The 22,756-nt window shown below is 44.3% G+C and overlaps 1 protein-coding gene across 3 annotated transcripts in view; it reads right to left on the bottom strand.

Annotated features, from left to right (window-relative positions):
• LOC138850962 (uncharacterized) overlaps positions 1-22,756 on the bottom strand; it is a 173,520-nt gene that overhangs the window by 19,690 nt on the left and 131,074 nt on the right. For all 3 annotated transcript variants that reach the window (XM_070079886.1, XM_070079887.1, XM_070079888.1), the window contains one exon: positions 12,055-12,237. In XM_070079886.1, the coding sequence (XP_069935987.1) occupies positions 12,055-12,237 (183 nt within the window). The remainder of the gene's footprint in view (positions 1-12,054; positions 12,238-22,756) is intronic.

The raw sequence follows: 22,756 nt of genomic DNA, 5'->3' as shown, positions 1-22,756 counted from the left end.
TGTCAACATGGAAGAGTGTCAACATGGAAGAATGTCAACATGGAAGAGTGTCAACATGGAAGAGTGTCAACATAGAAGAGTGTCAACATGGAAGAATGTCAACATGGAAGAGTGTCAACATAGAAGAGTGTCAACATGGAAGAATGTCAACATGGAAGAGTGTCAACATGGAAGAGTGTCAACATGGAAGAGTGTCAACATGGAAGAGTGTCAACATAGAAGAATGTCAACATGGAAGAGTGTCAACATGGAAGAGTGTCAACATGGAAGAATGTCAACATGGAAGAGTGTCAACATGGAAGAGTGTCAACATGGAAGAGTGTCAACATGGAAGAGTGTCAGCATGGAAGAGTGTCAGCATGGAAGAATGTCAACATGGAAGAGTGTCAACATGGAAGAGTGTCAACATGGAAGAATGTCAACATGGAAGAGTGTCAACATGGAAGAGTGTCAACATGGAAGAGTGTCAACATGGAAGAGTGTCAGCATGGAAGAGTGTCACCAAGGAAGAGTGTCACCAAGGAAGAGTGTCAACATGGAAGAGTGTCAACATGGAAGAGTGTCAGCATGGAAGAGTGTCAACATGGAAGAGTGTCAACATGGAAGAGTGTCAACATGGAAGAGTGTCAGCATGGAAGAGTGTCAACATGGAAGAGTGTCAACATGGAAGAGTGTCAACATGGAAGAGTGTCAGCATGGAAGAATGTCAACATGGAAGAATGTCAACATGGAAGAGTGTCAACATGGAAGAGTGTCAACATGGAAGAGTGTCAACATGGAAGAGTGTCAGCATGGAAGAGTGTCACCAAGGAAGAGTGTCACCAAGGAAGAGTGTCAACATGGAAGAGTGTCAACATGGAAGAGTGTCAGCATGGAAGAGTGTCAACATGGAAGAGTGTCAACATGGAAGAGTGTCAGCATGGAAGAATGTCAACATGGAAGAGTGTCAGCATGGAAGAGTGTCAACATGGAAGAGTGTCAACATGGAAGAGTGTCAGCATGGAAGAGTGTCAACATGGAAGAGTGTCACCATGGAAGAGTGTCAGCATGGAAGAGTGTCAACATGGAAGACTGTCAGCATGGAAGAGTGTCAACATGGAAGAGTGTCAGCATGGAAGAGTGTCAGCATGGAAGAGTGTCACCATGGAAGAGTGTCAACATGGAAGAGTGTCAACATGGAAGAGTGTCAACATGGAAGAGTGTCAGCATGGAAGAGTGTCACCAAGGAAGAGTGTCACCAAGGAAGAGTGTCAACATGGAAGAGTGTCAACATGGAAGAGTGTCAGCATGGAAGAGTGTCAACATGGAAGAGTGTCAACATGGAAGAGTGTCAACATGGAAGAGTGTCAGCATGGAAGAGTGTCACCAAGGAAGAGTGTCACCAAGGAAGAGTGTCAACATGGAAGAGTGTCAACATGGAAGAGTGTCAGCATGGAAGAGTGTCAACATGGAAGAGTGTCAACATGGAAGAGTGTCAACATGGAAGAGTGTCAGCATGGAAGAGTGTCAACATGGAAGAGTGTCAACATGGAAGAGTGTCAACATGGAAGAGTGTCAGCATGGAAGAGTGTCAACATGGAAGAGTGTCAACATGGAAGAGTGTCAACATGGAAGAGTGTCAACATGGAAGAGTGTCAACATGGAAGAGTGTCAACATGGAAGAGTGTCAACATGGAAGAGTGTCAACATGGAAGAGTGTCACCAAGGAAGAGTGTCAACATGGAAGAGTGTCAACATGGAAGAGTGTCACCAAGGAAGAGTGTCAACATGGAAGAGTGTCAACATGGAAGAGTGTCAACATGGAAGAGTGTCAGCATGGAAGAGTGTCAACATGGAAGAGTGTCAACATGGAAGAGTGTCACCAAGGAAGAGTGTCAACATGGAAGAGTGTCAGCATGGAAGAGTGTCACCAAGGAAGAGTGTCAACATGGAAGAGTGTCAGCATGGAAGAGTGTCACCAAGGAAGAGTGTCAGCATGGAAGAATGTCAACATGGAAGAATGTCAACATGGAAGAGTGTCAACATGGAAGAGTGTCAACATGGAAAAGTGTCAACATGGAAGAGTGTCACCATGGAAGAGTGTCAACATGGAAGAGTGTCACCATGGAAGAGTGTCAACATGGAAGAGTGTCAGCATGGAAGAGTGTCAACATGGAAGAGTGTCAACATGGAAGAGTGTCAGCATGGAAGAGTGTCAACATGGAAGAGTGTCACCATGGAAGAGTGTCAGCATGGAAGAGTGTCAACATGGAAGACTGTCAGCATGGAAGAGTGTCAACATGGAAGAGTGTCAGCATGGAAGAGTGTCAGCATGGAAGAGTGTCACCATGGAAGAGTGTCAACATGGAAGAGTGTCACCATGGAAGAGTGTCAGCATGGAAGAGTGTCAGCATGGAAGAGTGTCAACATGGAAGACTGTCAGCATGGAAGAGTGTCAACATGGAAGAGTGTCAACATGGAAGTGTGTCAACATGGAAGAGTGTCAACATGGAAGAGTGTCAACATGGAAGAGTGTCAGCATGGAAGAGTGTCAGCATGGAAGAGTGTCAACATGGAAGAGTGTCAACATGGAAGAGTGTCAACATGGAAGAGTGTCAACATGGAAGAGTGTCAACATGGAAGAGTGTCAACATGGAAGAGTGTCAGCATGGAAGAATGTCAACATGGAAGAGTGTCAGCATGGAAGAGTGTCAACATGGAAGAGTGTCAACATGGAAGAGTGTCAACATGGAAGAGTGTCAACATGGAAGAGTGTCAACATGGAAGAGTGTCAGCATGGAAGAGTGTCAACATGGAAGAGTGTCAACATGGAAGAGTGTCAACATGGAAGAGTGTCAGCATGGAAGAGTGTCAGCATGGAAGAGTGTCAGCATGGAAGAGTGTCAACATGGAAGAGTGTTAACATGGAAGAGTGTCAGCATGGAAGAGTGTCAACATGGAAGAGTGTCAACATGGAAGAGTGTCAGCATGGAAGAGTGTCAACATGGAAGAGTGTCAGCATGGAAGAGTGTCAGCATGGAAGAGTGTCAACATGGAAGAGTGTCAGCATGGAAGAGTGTCAACATAGAAGTGTGTCAACATGGAAGAGTGTCAGCATGGAAGAGTGTCAGCATGGAAGAGTGTCAACATGGAAGAGTGTCAACATGGAAGAGTGTCAACATGGAAGTGTCAACATGGAAGAGTGTCAACATAGAAGAGTGTCAACATGGAAGAGTGTCAACATGGAAGTGTCAACATGGAAGAGTGTCAACATGGAAGAGTGTCAACATGGAAGAGTGTCAACATGGAAGTGTCAACATGGAAGAGTGTCAACATAGAAGAGTGTCAACATGGAAGTGTCAACATGGAAGAGTGTCAACATAGAAGAGTGTCAACATGGAAGTGTCAACATAGAAGAGTGTCAACATGGAAGTGTTAACATGGAAGAGTGTCAACATGGAAGAGTGTCAACATGGAAGAGTGTCACCATGGAAGAGTGTCAACATGGAAGAGTGTCAACATGGAAGAGTGTCAACATGGAAGAGTGTCAACATGGAAGAATGTCAACATGGAAGAGTGTCAACATGGAAGAGTGTCAACATGGAAGAGTGTCAACATGGAAGAATGTCAACATGGAAGAGTGTCAACATGGAAGAGTGTCAACATGGAAGAGTGTCAACATGGAAGAATGTCAACATGGAAGAGTGTCAACATGGAAGAATGTCAACATGGAAGAATGTCAACATGGAAGAGTGTCAGCATGGAAGAGTGTCAACATGGAAGAGTGTCAACATGGAAGAGTGTCAACATGGAAGAGTGTCAACATGGAAGAGTGTCAGCATGGAAGAGTGTCAACATGGAAGAGTGTCAACATGGAAGAGTGTCAACATGGAAGAGTGTCAACATGGAAGAGTGTCAACATGGAAGAGTGTCAACATGGAAGAGTGTCAGCATGGAAGAGTGTCAACATGGAAGAGTGTCAGCATGGAAGAGTGTCAACATGGAAGAGTGTCAACATGGAAGAGTGTCAACATGGAAGAGTGTCAGCATGGAAGAGTGTCAACATGGAAGAGTGTCAACATGGAAGAGTGTCAACATGGAAGAGTGTCAACATGGAAGAGTGTCAACATGGAAGAGTGTCAGCATGGAAGAGTGTCAACATGGAAGAGTGTCAACATGGAAGAGTGTCAACATGGAAGAGTGTCAACATGGAAGAGTGTCAGCATGGAAGAGTGTCAACATGGAAGAGTGTCAACATGGAAGAGTGTCAACATGGAAGAGTGTCAACATGGAAGAGTGTCAACATGGAAGAGTGTCAACATGGAAGAGTGTCAACATGGAAGAGTGTCAACATGGAAGAGTGTCAGCATGGAAGAGTGTCAACATGGAAGAGTGTCAACATGGAAGAGTGTCAACATGGAAGAGTGTCAACATGGAAGAGTGACAACATGGAAGAGTGTCAGCATGGAAGAGTGTCAACATGGAAGAGTGTCAACATGGAAGAGTGTCAACATGGAAGAGTGTCAACATGAAAGAGTGTCAACATAGAAGAGTGTCAACATCATTAATGAAGGTTGGTTGACACAGAAAAAGACACATTCACCATTATTTATACAACAGTTGTCTTGCCATACACACACAAACACAGCTCAAATATCTGTCCAATGTCAACACCACCAACCCTCCTCCAGAGTACATTCACTCTAGTTATACCCACCTCCATTAATGTCAACATTACAACCCCTCCTTCAGAGTACATTCACTCTAGTTATACCCACCTCCATTAATGTCAACATTACAACCCCTCCTTCAGAGTACATTCACTCTTGTTGTACCCACCTCCATTAATGTCAACATTACAACCCCTCCTTCAGAGTACATTCACTCTTGTTGTACCCACCTCCATTAATGTCAACATTACAACCCCTCCTTCAGAGTACATTCACTCTAGTTATACCCACCTCCATTAATGTCAACATTACAACCCCTCCTTCAGAGTACATTCACTCTTGTTGTACCCACATTCATTAATGTCAACATTACAACCCCTGCTTCAGAGTACATTCACTCTTGTTGTACCCACATTCATTAATGTCAACATTACAACCCCTGCTTCAGAGTACATTCACTCTAGTTGTACCCACATTCATTAATGTCAACATTACAACCCCTCCTTCAGAGTACATTCACTCTAGTTGTACCCACATTCATTAATGTCAACATTACAACCCCTCCTTCAGAGTACATTCACTCTAGTTGTACCCACATTCATTAATGTCAACATTACAACCCCTGCTTCAGAGTACATTCACTCTAGTTGTACCCACATTCATTAATGTCAACATTACAACCCCTCCTCCAGAGTACATTCACTCTACTTGTACCCACCTCCATTAATGTCAACATTGGTTTAGAAAGACACGTAAGCAAACACTATGACACATTTATTAGAAAACGTTTCGGTCCTGGGACCTTGATCACTTCTAACATACAGAGGTAGAAAGGCATTATATATATAGGCGGAGAGTGAGGTGTGACGCACGTGACCTGAGGAATGTCGTGGCAATATCACCACATGGGAGTACTATGAACTGCTTAGGGGGCTGTTCCATGGGCGGTTTGTTGAGAATAGCTTGTGCCTTAAGTCTGCAATCTCGGATGAAGAAAGATGGGAACTGAAGACGTGTAAAGGCTTGTGTTATGTAAGTGCATTCTTCTTCTAGAAAACAAGGGCTGGAGATGCGAAGAGCTCTCAAGAAGAAGCCAATGAGGACTCCTCTCTTAGTGCGGGTGTCTTGGTGTGAATAAAAGTGTATAAGATCGTCCTTGTTGGTAGGTTTTCTATACACTTTGAAGAGAAGTTTGTCACTGTCGGGAGATCTGCACAGTAGAACGTCGAGGAAAGGAAGTTTGCCATCATTTTCGAGTTCAAGTGTAAACTTTATTGATGGTTCAACTGCATTGATCTTGCTGAGAAGGGCCTGGATATTGAGACGTCTCGGATAGAAAACCAATACATCATCAACGTATCTTAGCCAGGTAACGGTGTTGGGAATGAGGGTGCTGAATTTCTCTGTCTCCAGGTTTTCCATGAAGAGGTTGGCAAGCACAGCACTGAGCGGGCTGCCCATTGCCATCCCAAAGCATTGTTTGTAACAGTTCTCCTGATACTTGAAGAAGTTGAAATTAACACAAAGTTCCACTAGACTGATGAAGTCTAGAAGAGGTAAAGGGAGGTCGTGGTTTTCAGTGAGCCTCTGTCTCAGAATGTTGATTGCAGCGTCAGTAGGAACGTTGGTAAAGAGGGCTGTGACATCGAAGGAAGCCATGCTTTTGTTTTTGACATTCAGGTTGGATATTCGGGAGAGAAGGTCACCTGAGTGTTTGAGGTGGGCTTGACTGATAGTGCCCAGAAGCGCTGAAAGGTATTTGGCAAGGTGGCCGGCTAGTTTGTGTGGTGCACTCCCTATGCCCGAAGTGATAGGCCGTAGTGGGATGCCAGGTTTGTGTGTCTTAGGAAGGCCATACAGGCGTGCTGGTTTCGGGTGACCTGGTAAAAGTTTAAGTAGTTTTTTGCCTTGTTCTGATTTTCGTAAGATGCTACGAGCCTTTTGAAGAAAAGTAGCACTGATTCTGATACAGGCTGGTATGTGTTGGCATCGTTGAGAAGATTTAAAACTTTATTGTTGTAGTCGACAGTGTTGAGTAACACCACACCACCTCCTTTGTCAGCGGTTGTAATGACGATATCATCGTTGTTGGCCAAGTTCCTGAGTGCTTGGATGTATCTTCTGGGAATGACCGGTCTTGAAGGCTCAGTAGCTGCAGCAGTGATAATTCCTTGGACAAAGCCCTTTTGAAACTCGGAGTCTCCAAAAGGTTGGTTCTTGGTTACCATATCCACCAGATTATGTTTCTTGTTGATGCCAGTAGTAAAATTGAGCCCTAGGCTGAGGGCTTCTGTCTCGGTGACGGTTAGTGTATAGGAAGATAAGTTATTTATGATTTCTGGAGTCCCCATTGGCTTCTTCTTGAGAGCTCTTCGCATCTCCAGCCCTTGTTTTCTAGAAGAAGAATGCACTTACATAACACAAGCCTTTACACGTCTTCAGTTCCCATCTTTCTTCATCCGAGATTGCAGACTTAAGGCACAAGCTATTCTCAACAAACCGCCCATGGAACAGCCCCCTAAGCAGTTCATAGTACTCCCATGTGGCGATGTTGCCACGAATACTCGCCGGGCACTTGCTATGAGTAACATCAACGTTTCCACCATAAACACATCATCTATCAAAGACCTCACTACGAAACGCAGCCCCACACCTCTAACTTCTACAGCAGGCGTCTACACTATCCCCTGTGGGTTCTGTCCCAAGAAATATGTAGGCGAGACAGGCAGAGATCTTGCAGTCCGCCTGAATGAGCATCGAAATGCCTCTAACAGAGACGATATAAGGTACGCCTGTGTCCTCCACAGAGACTCCACGGGACATTTGATGAACTGGAATGAGGCACAACTCGTTCTCACCGAACCAGACCTCAGACGCCGACGGTGCCTAGAAGCCTCACTAATCGCCATCACCGACACTATAGAACGCAACACTGGAAACTACAAAAATTTCAAAAACATTGGCATACATGATACTTAAGCACCACCAACCCAACAACACAGGAGTCACATGATTTCATCGTCTACCCGTCCTCATCATAGGCAGAGGTTGTTTTGATAAGGACCTGCCTTGCATGGGCCAGTGGGGCTTCTACAGTGTTCCTCCATTCTTGTGTTCTTATGACATTCCTCAGGTCACGTGCGTCACACCTCACTCTCCGCCTATATATATAATGCCTTTCTACCTCTGTATGTTAGAAGTGATCAAGGTCCCAGGACCGAAACGTTTTCTAATAAATATGTCACAGTGTTTGCTTACGTGTCTTTCTAAACCAACTTGTCGGTATTTATTACCAAGGTTTATACCAATGTCAACATTACAACCCCTCCTCCAGAGTACACTCTACTTGTACCCACCTCCATTAATGTCAACATTACAACCCCTCCTTCAGAGTACATTCACTCTAGTTGTACCCACCTCCAGTACTCAAGTACAGCTAACCAGTATATCTGAAGTTCTTCAAGTTACCTTGCTTGTCCTCCTACAACATGTAATGACATAAACAAATCTTATCTCATGGTCACACACCCCTGCTGGATGCTAAACCCATTACCACTCAAAACTTCCCTTATAATCCTTTCAACCTTTCCTGAGAAAACCTCTACCCTTCCCTTATACCCCTTTCAACCTTTTCTGAGAAAACCCATACCCTTCCTTTATACCCCTTTCAACCTTTCCTGAGAAAACCCATACCCTTCCCTTATACCCCTTTCAACCTTTCCTTAGAAAACCCCTACCCTTCCCTTATACCCCTTTCAACCTTTCCTGAGAAAACCTCTACCCTTCCCTTATACCCCTTTCAACCTTTCCTGAGAAAACCCATACCCTTCCCTTATACCCCTTTCAACCTTTCCTGAGAAAACCTCTACCCTTCCCTTACACCCCTTTCAACCTTTCCTGAGAAAACCTCTACCCTTCCCTTATACCCCTTTCAACCTTTCCTGAGAAAACCCATACCCTTCCCTTATACCCCTTTCAACCTTTCCTGAGAAAACCTCTACCCTTCCCTTGCACCCCTTTCAACCTTTCCTGAGAAAACCTCTACCCCTCCCTTATACCCCTTTCAACCTTTCCTGAGAAAACCCATACCCTTCCCTTATACCCCTTTCAACCTTTCCTGAGAAAACCCATACCCTTCCTTTATACCCCTTTCAACCTTTCCTGAGAAAACCCATACCCTTCCCTTATAGCCCTTTCAACCTTTGGCAATATAAACACAAAGGCAGTATAATGTGATCCTTTATTGACTACGTTTCGCCCACACAGTGGGCTTTTTCAAGTCACAAACAGAACTACCTGGGGTGGAAGGAACGCGAGTATTTATAGTCCGGCTGAGGTCAGGTGAAGAATGCTGCATCTGATGATGTACCGAGTTGGGTTGTAGAGTCTAAAAACTTGGGTAGCTTGGAAAGGAGACTGGACAAGTTTGTGAGCAGACCTTCTACAGTGTTCTTATGTGGGATAGCGATGAAGAAGTTTCTTGGCAAGTGGTTCAGCTATGTTATAGAAGCCACTATTCTGGTTGAAGTTGTCGGATATAGAAATAAGTGATGATTCCAGGATTCTTCGGTATTGAGTGTTGTCTTCTGTGGCGATAAGTCTTGAGTTTCTGTAGTTTATCAAGTGGTTGTGTGAATTACGGTGTTGTACGCAGGCATTCCTTGTGTCGTCAGACCTGCTTGCGTATTGGTGTTCTGAAATACGTGTTTGGAGGTCCCTTGATGTTTCGCCCACGTATAACTTGTTGCAGTCATTACAAGGGATTATGTATACCCCTGCAGAGGATGGAGGCTTGTCCTGCCTACTACTGGTGATGTCCTTGATGGTCGTGGTTGTGGAGGTAGATACTTGGAATGATGTTTTGGCAAAGACGTTGGAAACATGTTTGGCAATGGAGTTGGTGGGAAGGACTATGTATCTCTTCTCGGCAGTGTCTTCTCTGGGTGTGTTGAAGATGTTTAGTGCTCGCCGTCTGCAGTCTCTGAGCACTAAACATCTTCAACACACCCAGAGAAGACACTGCCGAGAAGAGATACATAGTCCTTCCCACCAACTCCATTGCCAAACATGTTTCCAACATCTTTGCCAAAACATCATTCCAAGTATCTACCTCCACAACCACGACCATCAAGGACATCACCAGTAGTAGGCAGGACAAGCCTCCATCCTCTGCAGGGGTATACATAATCCCTTGTAATGACTGCAACAAGTTATACGTGGGCGAAACATCAAGGGACCTCCAAACACGTATTTCAGAACACCAATACGCAAGCAGGTCTGACGACACAAGGAATGCCTGCGTACAACACCGTAATTCACACAACCACTTGATAAACTACAGAAACTCAAGACTTATCGCCACAGAAGACAACACTCAATACCGAAGAATCCTGGAATCATCACTTATTTCTATATCCGACAACTTCAACCAGAATAGTGGCTTCTATAACATAGCTGAACCACTTGCCAAGAAACTTCTTCATCGCTATCCCACATAAGAACACTGTAGAAGGTCTGCTCACAAACTTGTCCAGTCTCCTTTCCAAGCTACCCAAGTTTTTAGACTCTACAACCCAACTCGGTACATCATCAGATGCAGCATTCTTCACCTGACCTCAGCCGGACTATAAATACTCGCGTTCCTTCCACCCCAGGTAGTTCTGTTTGTGACTTGAAAAAGCCCACTGTGTGGGCGAAACGTAGTCAATAAAGGATCACATTATACTGCATTTGTGTTTATATTGCCATTGTGTCGGCATTTTATACCATTTATTTCCTTCCTTTCAACCTTTCTTGAGAAAACCCCTACCCTTCCCTTATTCCCCTTTCAATCTTTCCTGAGAAAACCCCTACCCTTCCCTTATACCCCTTTCAACCCTTCCTGAGAAAACCTCTACCCTTCCCTTATACCCCTTTCAACCTTTCCTGAGAAAACCCATACCCTTCCTTTATACCCCTTTCAACCTTTCCTGAGAAAACCCATACCCTTCTTTTATACCCCTTTCAACCTTTCCTGAGAAAACCCCTACCCTTCCCTTATACCCCTTTCAATCTTTTCTGAGAAAACCCCTACCCTTCCCTTATACCCCTTTTAACCTTTCCTTAGAGAACCCCTACCCTTCCCTTATACCCCTTTCAATCCTTCCTAAGAAAACCCCTACCCTTTCCTTATACCCCCTTCAACCCTTCCTGAGAAAACCCATACCCTTCCCTTATACCCCCTTCAACCCTTCCTGAGAAAACCCCTACCCTTCCCTTATACCCCCTTCAACCCTTCCTGAGAAAACCCCTACCCTTCCCTTATACCCCCTTCAACCCTTCCTGAGAAAACCCCTACCCTTCCCTTATACCCCCTTCAACCCTTCCTGAGAAAACCCATACCCTTCTTTCCTCCCATTAAAGGTTTAAACTTTCTCTTGGTCATCTTATTTTGTTCTGTCTTCTAGAAATTCAGAAATCACATCAGCAACTCCTCGTCAGCCCTCTGAATTATACCTTTGTGTTGGTGCAGTAGTTTGTCGAGGGTGGGAGTAGGTGGGTGTATACTGTAAGAGTGAGTGGTAGTGTAATAAAGTACCTGGATAGTCTGGTGGTACAGTAAGAGTGGTAATGTAATAAAGTACCTGGACAGTGTGGTGGTAGAGTAAGAGTGGTAGTGTAATAAAGTACCTGGACAGTGTGGTGGTACAGTAAGAGTGGTAATGTAATAAAGTACCTGGATAGTCTGGTGGTACAGTAAGAGTGGTAATGTAATAAAGTACCTGGATAGTCTGGTGGTACAGTAAGAGTGGTAATGTAATAAAGTACCTGGACAGTGTGGTGGTAGAGTAAGAGTGGTAGTGTAATAAAGTACCTGGACAGTGTGGTGGTACAGTAAGAGTGGTAATGTAATAAAGTACCTGGATAGTCTGGTGGTACAGTAAGAGTGGTAATGTAATAAAGTACCTGGATAGTCTGGTGGTACAGTAAGAGTGGTAATGTAATAAAGTACCTGGATAGTATGGTGGTACAGTAAGAGTGGTAGTGTAATAAAGTACCTGGATAGTATGGTGGTACAGTAAGAGTGGTAGTGTAATAAAGTACCTGGACAGTGTGGTGGTACAGTAAGAGTGGTAGTGTAATAAAGTACCTGGATAGTATGGTGGTACAGTAAGAGTGGTAGTGTAATAAAGTACCTGGATAGTATGGTGGTACAGTAAGAGTGGTAGTGTAATAAAGTACCTGGATAGTATGGTGGTACAGTAAGAGTGGTAGTGTAATAAAGTACCTGGATAGTATGGTGGTACAGTAAGAGTGGTAGTGTAATAAAGTACCTGGACAGTGTGGTGGTACAGTAAGAGTGGTGGTGTAATAAAGTACCTGGACAGTGTGGTGGTACAGTAAGAGTGGTGGTGTAATAAAGTACCTGGATAGTGTGGGCGTGGGTGGGTGGTGGTGGTTGGTGCTGGAGAACATGGAGATACAGTTGACCATCTTGTAAAGTTATCCTGGAGTAGCGGAGGTCATCTTGGTTTTGATGGACACCCAACACCAGGCCAGCCTCCACCAGCCTCTTCACGGCCTTACTCATCCCACGAAGATGATCAACCTGTGGATAGTGACACTGCTGTTATCACCTGTGTACAGTGTCATCACCATTATAACCTGTGTACAGTGTCACCACCATTATAACCTGTGTACAGTGTCATCACCATTATAACCTGTGTACAGTGTCATCACCATTATAACCTGTGTACAGTGTCACCACCATTATAACCTGTGTACAGTGTCATCACCATTATAACCTGTGTACAGTGTCACCACCATTATAACCTGTGTACGGTGTCACTACCATTATCACCTGTGTCCAATGTCACCACCATTATAACCTGTGTACAGTGTCACTACCATTATCACCTGTGTACAGTGTCACCACCATTATAACCTGTGTACAGTGTCATCACCATTATAACCTGTGTACAGTGTCACCACCATTATAACCTGTGTACAGTGTCACCACCATTATAACCTGTGTACGGCGTCATCACCATTATAACCTGTGTACAGTGTCACCACCATTATAACCTGTGTACAGTGTCATCACCATTATAACCTGTGTACCATGTCATCACCATTATAACCTGTGTACCGCGTCATCACCATTATAACCTGTGTCCAATGTCACTACCATTATAACCTGTGTACCATGTCATCACCATTATAACCTGTGTACAGTGTCATCACCATTATAACCTGTGTACGGTGTCACTACCATTATAACCTGTGTACGGTGTCACTACCATTATCACCTGTGTACGGTGTCACTACCATTATAACCTGTGTACAGTGTCATCACCATTATAACCAGTGTACCATGTCATCACCATTATAACCTGTGTACCATGTCATCACCATTATAACCTGTGTACAGTGTCACCACCATTATAACCTGTGTATGGTGTCACTACCATTATCACCTGTGTCCAATGTCACCACCATTATAACCTGTGTACAGTGTCACTACCATTATCACCTGTGTACAGTGTCACCACCATTATAACCTGTGTACAGTGTCATCACCATTATAACCTGTGTACGGTGTCACTACCATTATAACCTGTGTACGGTGTCACTACCATTATAACCTGTGTACGGTGTCACTACCATTATAACCTGTGTACGGTGTCACTACCATTATAACCTGTGTACGGTGTCAGTACCATTATAACCTGTGTACGGTGTCAGTACCATTATAACCTGTGTACGGTGTCACTACCATTATAACCTGTGTACGGTGTCACTACCATTATAACCTGTGTACGGTGTCAGTACCATTATAACCTGTGTACGGTGTCAGTACCATTATAACCTGTGTACGGTGTAAGTACCATTATAACCTGTGTACAGTGTCACTACCATTATAACTTGTGTACTGTGTCACTACCATTATAACCTGTGTACGGTGTCACTACCATTATAACCTGTGTACGGTGTCACTACCATTATAACCTGTGTACGGTGTCACTACCATTATAACCTGTGTATGGTGTCACTACCATTATAACCTGTGTACGGTGTCACTACCATTATAACCTGTGTACGGTGTCAGTACAATTATAACCTGTGTACGGTGTCAGTACCATTATAACCTGTGTACGGTGTCAGTACCATTATAACCTGTGTACGGTGTCACTACCATTATAACCTGTGTACGGTGTCACTACCATTATAACCTGTGTACGGTGTCACTACCATTATAACCTGTGTACGGTGTCACTACCATTATAACCTGTGTACGGTGTCACTACCATTATAACCTGTGTACGGTGTCAGTACCATTATAACCTGTGTACGGTGTCACTACCATTATAACCTGTGTACGGTGTCACTACCATTATAACCTGTGTACGGTGTCACTACCATTATAACCTGTGTACGGTGTCACTACCATTATAACCTGTGTACGGTGTCACTACCATTATAACCTGTGTACAGTGTCACTACCATTATAACCTGTGTACAGTGTCACCACCATTATAACCTGTGTACGGTGTCAGTACCATTATAACCTGTGTACAGTGTCACTGCCATTATAACCTGTGTACGGTGTCACTACCATTATAACCTGTGTACGGTGTCACTACCATTATAACCTGTGTACGGTGTCACTACCATTATAACCTGTGTACGGTGTCACTACCATTATAACCTGTGTACGGTGTAACTACCATTATAACCTGTGTACGGTGTCACTACCATTATAACCTGTGTACGGTGTCAGTACCACTATAACCTGTGTACGGTGTCACTACCATTATAACCTGTGTACGGTGTCACTACCATTATAACCTGTGTACGGTGTCAGTACCATTATAACCTGTGTACGGTGTCAGTACCATTATAACCTGTGTACGGTGTCACTACCATTATAACCTGTGTACGGTGTCACTACCATTATCACTACCATTATCACTGTGTCACCACCATTATCACTTGTGTATACAGCAGACTGTAGAGTAAGACATGATCTATTAAGATGTTTTTGCTATATCTTGGTTGAATAACAGCGCCATTATTTACCATGAGACCGTAACGTTCATTTATGAAATTGTTACTTAAAGGTAAAAACATGGAATGCTACAGAAGGTTTCCATCCACGTCACTTGCAGCCTCTGAGTCAGACCATGGAAGTAAAGTAACGTCACTTGCAGCCTCTGAGTCAGACCATGGAAGTAAAGTAACGTCACTTGCAGCCTGTGAGTCAGACCATGGAAGTAAAGTAACGTCACTTGCAGCCTGTGAGTCAGACCATGGAAGTAAAGTAACGTCACTTGCAGCCTGTGAGTCAGACCATGGAAGTAAAGTAACGTCACTTGCAGCCTCTGAGTCAGACCATGGAAGTAAAGTAACGTCACTTGCAGCCTCTGAGTCAGACCATGGAAGTAAAGTAACGTCACTTGCAGCCTGTGAGTCAGACCATGGAAGTAAAGTAACGTCACTTGCAGCCTCTGAGTCAGGCCATGGAAGTAAAGTAACGTCACTTGCAGCCTCTGAGTCAGACCATGGAAGTAAAGTCACGTCACTTGCAGCCTCTGAGTCAGACCATGGAAGTAAAGTAACGTCACTTGCAGCCTCTGAGTCAGACCATGGAAGTAAAGTAACGTCACTTGCAGCCTCTGAGTCAGACCATGGAAGTAAAGTAACGTCACTTGCAGCCTCTGAGTCAGACCATGGAAGTAAAGTCACGTCACTTGCAGCCTCTGAGTCAGACCATGGATGTAAAGTAACGTCACTTGCAGCCTCTGAGTCAGACCATGGAAGTAAAGTAACGTCACTTGCAGCCTCTGAGTCAGACCATGGAAGTAAAGTAACGTCACTTGCAGCCTCTGAGTCAGACCATGGAAGTAAAGTAACGTCACTTGCAGCCTCTGAGTCAGACCATGGAAGTAAAGTAACGTACACAACCTCTCATGCTTCAGTTCTCTGTGCACACCTTCACATACCATCAGTTCTCTGTGCACACCTTCATATACCATCAGTTCTCTGTGCACACCTTCACATACCATCAGTTCTCTGTGCACACCTTCACATACCATCAGTTCTCTGTGCACCCCTTCATATACCATCAGTTCTCTGTGCACACCTTCACATACCATCAGTTCTCTGTGCACACCTTCATATACCATCAGTTCTCTGTGCACACCTTCACATACCATCAGTTCTCTGTGCACACCTTCACATACCATCAGTTCTCTGTGCACACCTTCACATACCATCAGTTCTCTGTGCACACCTTCACATACCATCAGTTCTCTGTGCACACATTCATATACCATCAGTTCTCTGTGCACACCTTCACATACCATCAGTTCTCTGTGCACACATTTAGGAGGTTTACCAGCGTGTCAGCGTGCCTCGTTGTGCTCCCGGTTTTCTCGTGTTTTCACGGTCGCTCTTACGTGCTAGAACTATAATTTGTACCATCAATCCTATACGATACATCCCTCTAGCGCCTGGAACCAATCTTGGGCGGAAAACATTATATACTGAGTCAAAAAAGGAGAATTAGTGTGCACTGCGTAGCAGAGTTTACTGCCAGAGGGGAATCATAGGCCTATGTCCCGTGTGGAAAAAAATAATAATAATTGAACTTTTCTTTGTCAGAGGAAAGAAAGTCTCCCTGATATCATTGAGTATACATAGTGTATAGTGTATACTACAGTGGCTCCCTAGTATATTGATGATAAAGGCTAAAGTGTCATTTGAAAACAGGTGAATTTGTAAATGAAGTGATAAGCCTATAGAGGCAGGTGCCAGAAGTCGCCAGAAACTTACCACAGGTCAGTTGTTTTTAATAATCTTCCTGGCCTGCTAGTGTACTCGCATATAATCTAGTGATACCAGTGAATAGCAGAATACAGTGTTGTAGTAGCAACTAACCAGTATTATAATGGTACTTAGTGGAGTGGAGTGACTTTCATTAGTTTCTTTTCTTGAAATATGAGACGTTACTGTGAATTTCATATAACCTGTAGTTACCAGCGGTCGCATTATACACAACGAGAAGCAATTATTACTACAGAAAAAGCGTCCTTCCTCCAAAATTTGCACCAGTCAACTATAGTGATAATATAGCATTTATTGCGGTGGAGACAGAAAAAAAAAATAGAAAAGCCAGATACAGCGATTGATAAACAAGGAGGTGACCGTTCGTCATTGTAGGAGCTGCCAGATATCACCGGCTCTTCAACACGCAAGTTATACTTTTGTATCAGTCAAATCACATATTACTCGGGTAGATAATTTCCAGTAGATCCTTCATGTGTTAGCTCAAATCACCGACCAGTATGTTTTAAATAAGTGACCCACTGATCAGAGCAGATTGACTGGTCCGGACCCTTGACTGGTCCGAACCCTTGACTGGTCCGAACCCGGGACTGGTTTCAAACAGTTTCGTTGGACAATAAAGCAGACTGTAAACGGATGGGGTTGTAGGCGCCCTTATAAACACAAACATTAAAAATCAGGAACGTGACGGTAAGCTGTCCAATATACAAAAAGAGTTAGAAACAGAAATACAAATAGCTAGAGCTTCATTTAAGGTTATTAATATAATATTCAAGAGGTTGCTAGTAGAATTGCAGTAAATCAACCATTCAAATCATTATGAAGCTGTGTGTAGTCTGTGGTCAGTCAAACAAACGGGCTTCCACATGGATAAATTGTCATTTTTGTGGAAATTGGTGTCACGCCCCTTGTGCAGATATCCCAGAACTAGCTACAAGCAGTATTAAAACAGAGAAGTGTTTCTGGGTATGCCCAAATGAGGAAAATCTGAGGACTAAAATCACAAGGGTATTAAAAGAGGACAATATCAAAGCTGCTTTCATAGAAAACCTGGAAGCTTTCTACAACAGATGGGAACATAAAAAGTCTGGGCTGAATGGTACTGCCCTTGATACTGGCCATGTAGTCACAAACTGTAAGGCTGGAGGTGATGTCCTGGGAGACAGTAATAGTAAAGCTGGAGGTGCTGTCCTGGGAGACAGTAATGGTGAAGCTGGAGGTGCTGTCCTGGGAGACAGAAATGGTGAAGCTGGAGATACTGTCCTGGGAGACAGTAATGGTGAAGCTGGAGATTTTGTCCAGGTAGTCGGGAATTATACGCAGGAAGGAATACATATAAATGACCTCATAGGGGACAGAAGCCATAGTAGGGAAACAAGTGTAGTCAAAGATAAGATAAAACCAATATTGCAAACTAGAAATACCGCAGGAAATAGCAAACAAGAGGACTCCAATAGCAATAGTGAGGATAAATTACCAAAAACAACTGGTGGGAGCTCCATTGTTGGTGCTAGGGAGGATAGAAGTAAGACAGGGAAACATGCACCAACAGGGAATACAGTCACAGAAACCCAAGGCAAGCGGAAACCAAGCCTGTGCACATACTATGCACTTGGTATCTGCTGGCATGGGAAATCTGGAAAAACAGATGGGACGTGCAACTATGACCACCCTAGAAAATGCCATGCCCATATGACAACAGGAAAATGCAAACTCCCTTCCTGTAAGCTTTTTCACCCTGAAATGTGTACCTCTTCAGTACAGGAAAGACTGTGGTATAACTTAAATTGCCAGGCATACCATCTGAAGGGGACAAAAAGATACAAAACATCCAGGCCATGGGAAAACCTGGGTAGCCACAGCCACTCAAGAGGGAGAGGTTTTTTAGTGCCAGGAAGGAAAAAAAACTGGCAGGAAATGGCAGAAATCGTACACCAAATCCAGTCATTCCTGGAGTGGAACCACAGTCGATGGCCTCCACTCCAAACCAACAGATACAGATACTAATGCCGGAAAAAAAATCCCCCCCAGTACCAACAATACCACCAGTCCGATAACATTCTTCTTTGCAAATATACAGGGTCTAAAGCCAGCAACAAACAACAAAATACCTTTCATCCGTGGACTGCTTGCAGAGGCAAAGGCAATGTTCGCGGCTTTCACTGAGACCCACATAAAGGATCACCTGGACAATGAAATATGGATCCCAGGTTACAACCTATACAGATGTGACAGAGTGAACAGGCAAAAGGGGGGGGTTGCAGAGTCACTTGTTTGCACAGAACTGCTTAATGCCTCAAATGACGTAGTGGAAGTTTTAGCAGTAAAGGTCGAGAACCAAAACCTAATCATTGTGGTAGTCTACAAGCCTCCGGATGCAACATCCCAGCAATTCCAGGAACAGCTGTTAAAAATTGACCACTGTCTGGAAAATCTTCCAGCTCCTGCACCCAACATCTTGCTCCTGGGGGATTTCAACTTAAGGCACCTAAAATGGAGGAATATAGCAAATAATATTGTTGCAGTAATAACACCAGGAGGCAGCTCTGATGAAAACTCACACTCACACGAGCTTTTAAATCTCTGCACAAAATTCAATTTAAACCAGCAAATAATAGAGCCTACTAGACTGGAGAATACACTAGACCTCATATTCACTAACAATGATGATCTGATAAGAAATGTCACCATATCAAAAACAATATACTCAGATCACAACATAATTGAGGTTCAGACATGTATGCGAGGAGCCCCAGACCGACAAAATGAGACTAGTCACGAGGGAGCATTCACCAAATTCAACTTCAATAACAAAAACATAAAGTGGGAACAAGTAAACCAAGTCCTAACCGATATAAGCTGGGAAGATATACTAAGCAACACAGACCCAAACTTATGCCTAGAACAGATTAACTCGGTGGCACTCGATGTATGCACAAGGCTTATTCCTCTAAGAAAAAGGAGGAGTAGATGTAAAATAGAAAGAGACAGGCGCTCCCTTTACAGGCGACGGAAAAGAATAACAGAGCGGCTAAAAGAGGTCAATATATCTGAAATGCGCAGGGAGACACTGGTCAGAGAAATAGCAAGCATCGAACTTAAGCTAAAAGAATCCTTTAGGAGTCAGGAATCGCGGGAAGAACTAAAAGCTATAAATGAAATCGAAAAAAAACCCAAAGTATTTCTTCTCCTATGCCAAATCAAAATCGAGAACAACGCCCAGTATTGGGCCCCTACTTAAACAAGATGGGTCCTACACAGATGACAGCAAGGAAATGAGTGAGCTACTCAAGTCCCAATATGACTCAGTTTTTAGCAAGCCGCTAACCAGACTGAGAGTCGAAGATCAAAATGAATTTTTTATGAGAGAGCCACAAAATTTGATTAACACAAGCCTATCCGATGTTATCCTGACGCCAAATGACTTCGAACAGGCGATAAATGACATGCCCATGCACTCTGCCCCAGGGCCAGACTCATGGAACTCTGTGTTCATCAAGAACTGCAAGAAGCCCCTATCACGAGCCTTTTCCATCCTATGGAGAGGGAGCATGGACACGGGGGTCGTCCCTCAGTTACTAAAAACAACAGACATAGCCCCACTCCACAAAGGGGGCAGTAAAGCAACAACAAAGAACTACAGACCAATAGCACTAACATCCCATATCATAAAAATTTTTGAAAGGGTCCTAAGAAGCAAGATCACCACCCATCTAGAAACCCATCAGTTACACAACCCAGGGCAACATGGGTTTAGAACAGGTCGCTCCTGTCTGTCTCAACTACTGGATCACTACGACAAGGTCCTAAATGCACTAGAAGACAAAAAGAATGCAGATGTAATATATACAGACTTTGCAAAAGCCTTCGACAAGTGTGACCATGGCGTAATAGCGCACAAAATGCGCGCTAAAGGAATAACAGGAAAAGTCGGTCGATGGATCTATAATTTCCTCACTAACAGAACACAGAGAGTAGTCGTCAACAGAGTAAAGTCCGAGGCAGCTACGGTGAAAAGCTCTGTTCCACAAGGCACAGTACTAGCTCCCATCTTGTTCCTCATCCTCATATCCGACATAGACAAGGATGTCAGCCACAGCACCGTGTCTTCCTTTGCAGATGACACCCGAATCTGCATGACAGTGTCTTCCATTGCAGACACTGCAAGGCTCCAGGCGGACATCAACCAAATCTTTCAGTGGGCTACAGAAAACAATATGAAGTTCAACGATGAGAAATTTCAATTACTCAGATATGGTAAACATGAGGAAATTAAATCTTCATCAGAGTACAAAACAAATTCTGGCCACGAAATAGAGCGAAACACCAACGTCAAAGACCTGGGAGTGATTATGTCGGAGGATCTCACCTTCAAGGACCATAACATTGTATCAATCACATCTGCTAGAAAAATGACAGGATGGATAATGAGAACCTTCAAAACTAGGGAGCCCAAGCCCATGATGACACTCTTCAGGTCACTTGTTCTATCTAGGCTGGAATATTGCTGCACTCTAACAGCACCTTTCAAGGCAGGTGAAATTGCCGACCTAGAAAATGTACAGAGAACTTTCACGGCGCACATAACGGAGATAAAACACCTCAATTACTGGGAGCGCTTGAGGTTTCTAAACCTGAATTCCCTGGAACGCAGGAGGGAGAGATACATGATTATATACACCTGGAAAATCCTAGAGGGACTAGTACCGAACTTGCACACGAAAATCACTCACTACGAAAGCAAAAGACTTGGCAGACGATGCACCATCCCCCCAATGAAAAGCAGGGGTGTCACTAGCACGTTAAGAGACCATACAATAAGTGTCAGGGGCCCGAGACTGTTCAACTGCCTCCCAGCACACATAAGGGGGATTACCAACAGACCCCTGGCAGTCTTCAAGCTGGCACTGGACAAGCACCTAAAGTCAGTTCCTGATCAGCCGGGCTGTGGCTCGTACGTTGGTTTGCGTGCAGCCAGCAGCAACAGCCTGGTTGATCAGGCGATGATCCACCAGGAGGCCTGGTCACAGACCGGGCCGCGGGGGCGTTGACCCCCGAAACTCTCTCCAGGTAAACTCCAGGTAAACACCTTCACATATCATCAGTTCTCTGTGCACACCTTCACATACCATCAGTTCTCTGTGCACACCTTCACATACCATCAGTTCTCTGTGCACACCTTCATATACCATCAGTTCTCTGTGCACACCTTCACATACCATCAGTTCTCTGTGCACACCTTCATATACCATCAGTTCTCTATGCACACCTTCACATACCATCAGTTCTCTGTGCACACCTTCACATACCATCAGTTCTCTGTGCACACCTTCATATACCATCAGTTCTCTGTGCACACCTTCACATACCATCAGTTCTCTGTGCACACCTTCACATACCATCATGTTAGGATAGCAATCCTGGCAGTCAAGACAAATGTGAGAGATTCTGGAAGTGGAAAGAAGTATAGGAATCAAAGACTTATTGTTAACAAAAAAAATAATGATAACAGATAATTTTAAGCATGGTGCATTTGTGGTGATGGTGTGTATACCGGAGGGTGTTCAGGGGGATCATAGCTCACATGGCCTTGGCTGGTGATGGTGTGTATAGCGGAGGGTGTTCAGGGGGATCATAGCTCATATGGCCTTGGCTGGTGATGGTGTGTATACCGGAGGGTGTTCAGGGGGATCATAGCTCATATGGCCTTGGCTGGTGATGGTGTGTATAGCGGAGGGTGTTCAGGGGGATCATAGCTCATATGGCCTTGGCTGGTGATGGTGTGTATACCGGAGGGTGTTCAGGGGGATCATAGCTCATATTGCCTTGGCTGGTGATGGTGTGTATACCGGAGGGTGTTCAGGGGGATCATAGCTCATATTGCCTTGGCTGGTGATGGTGTGTATACCGGAGGGTGTTCAGGGGGATCATAGCTCATATGGCCTTGGCTGGTGATGGTGTGTATACCGGAGGGTGTTCAGGGGGATCATAGCTCATATGGCCTTGGCTGGTGATGGTGTGTATACCGGAGGGTGTTCAGGGGGATCATAGCTCATATGGCCTTGGCTGGTGATGGTGTGTATACCGGAGGGTGTTCAGGGGGATCATAGCTCATATTGCCTTGGCTGGTGATGGTGTGTATATCGGAGGGTGTTCAGGGGGATCATAGCTCATATTGCCTTGGCTGGTGATGGTGTGTATACCGGAGGGTGTTCAGGGGGATCATAGCTCATATTGCCTTGGCTGGTGATGGTGTGTATACCGGAGGGTGTTCAGGGGGA

This window comes from Cherax quadricarinatus, unplaced genomic scaffold, assembly GCF_038502225.1.
Source record: "Cherax quadricarinatus isolate ZL_2023a unplaced genomic scaffold, ASM3850222v1 Contig35, whole genome shotgun sequence".
In the NCBI taxonomy this organism is placed as follows: Eukaryota; Metazoa; Arthropoda; class Malacostraca; order Decapoda; family Parastacidae; genus Cherax; species Cherax quadricarinatus.
Note: the sequence above shows the minus strand (reverse complement) of the source record. Positions and strands in the feature narration are given on the sequence as shown.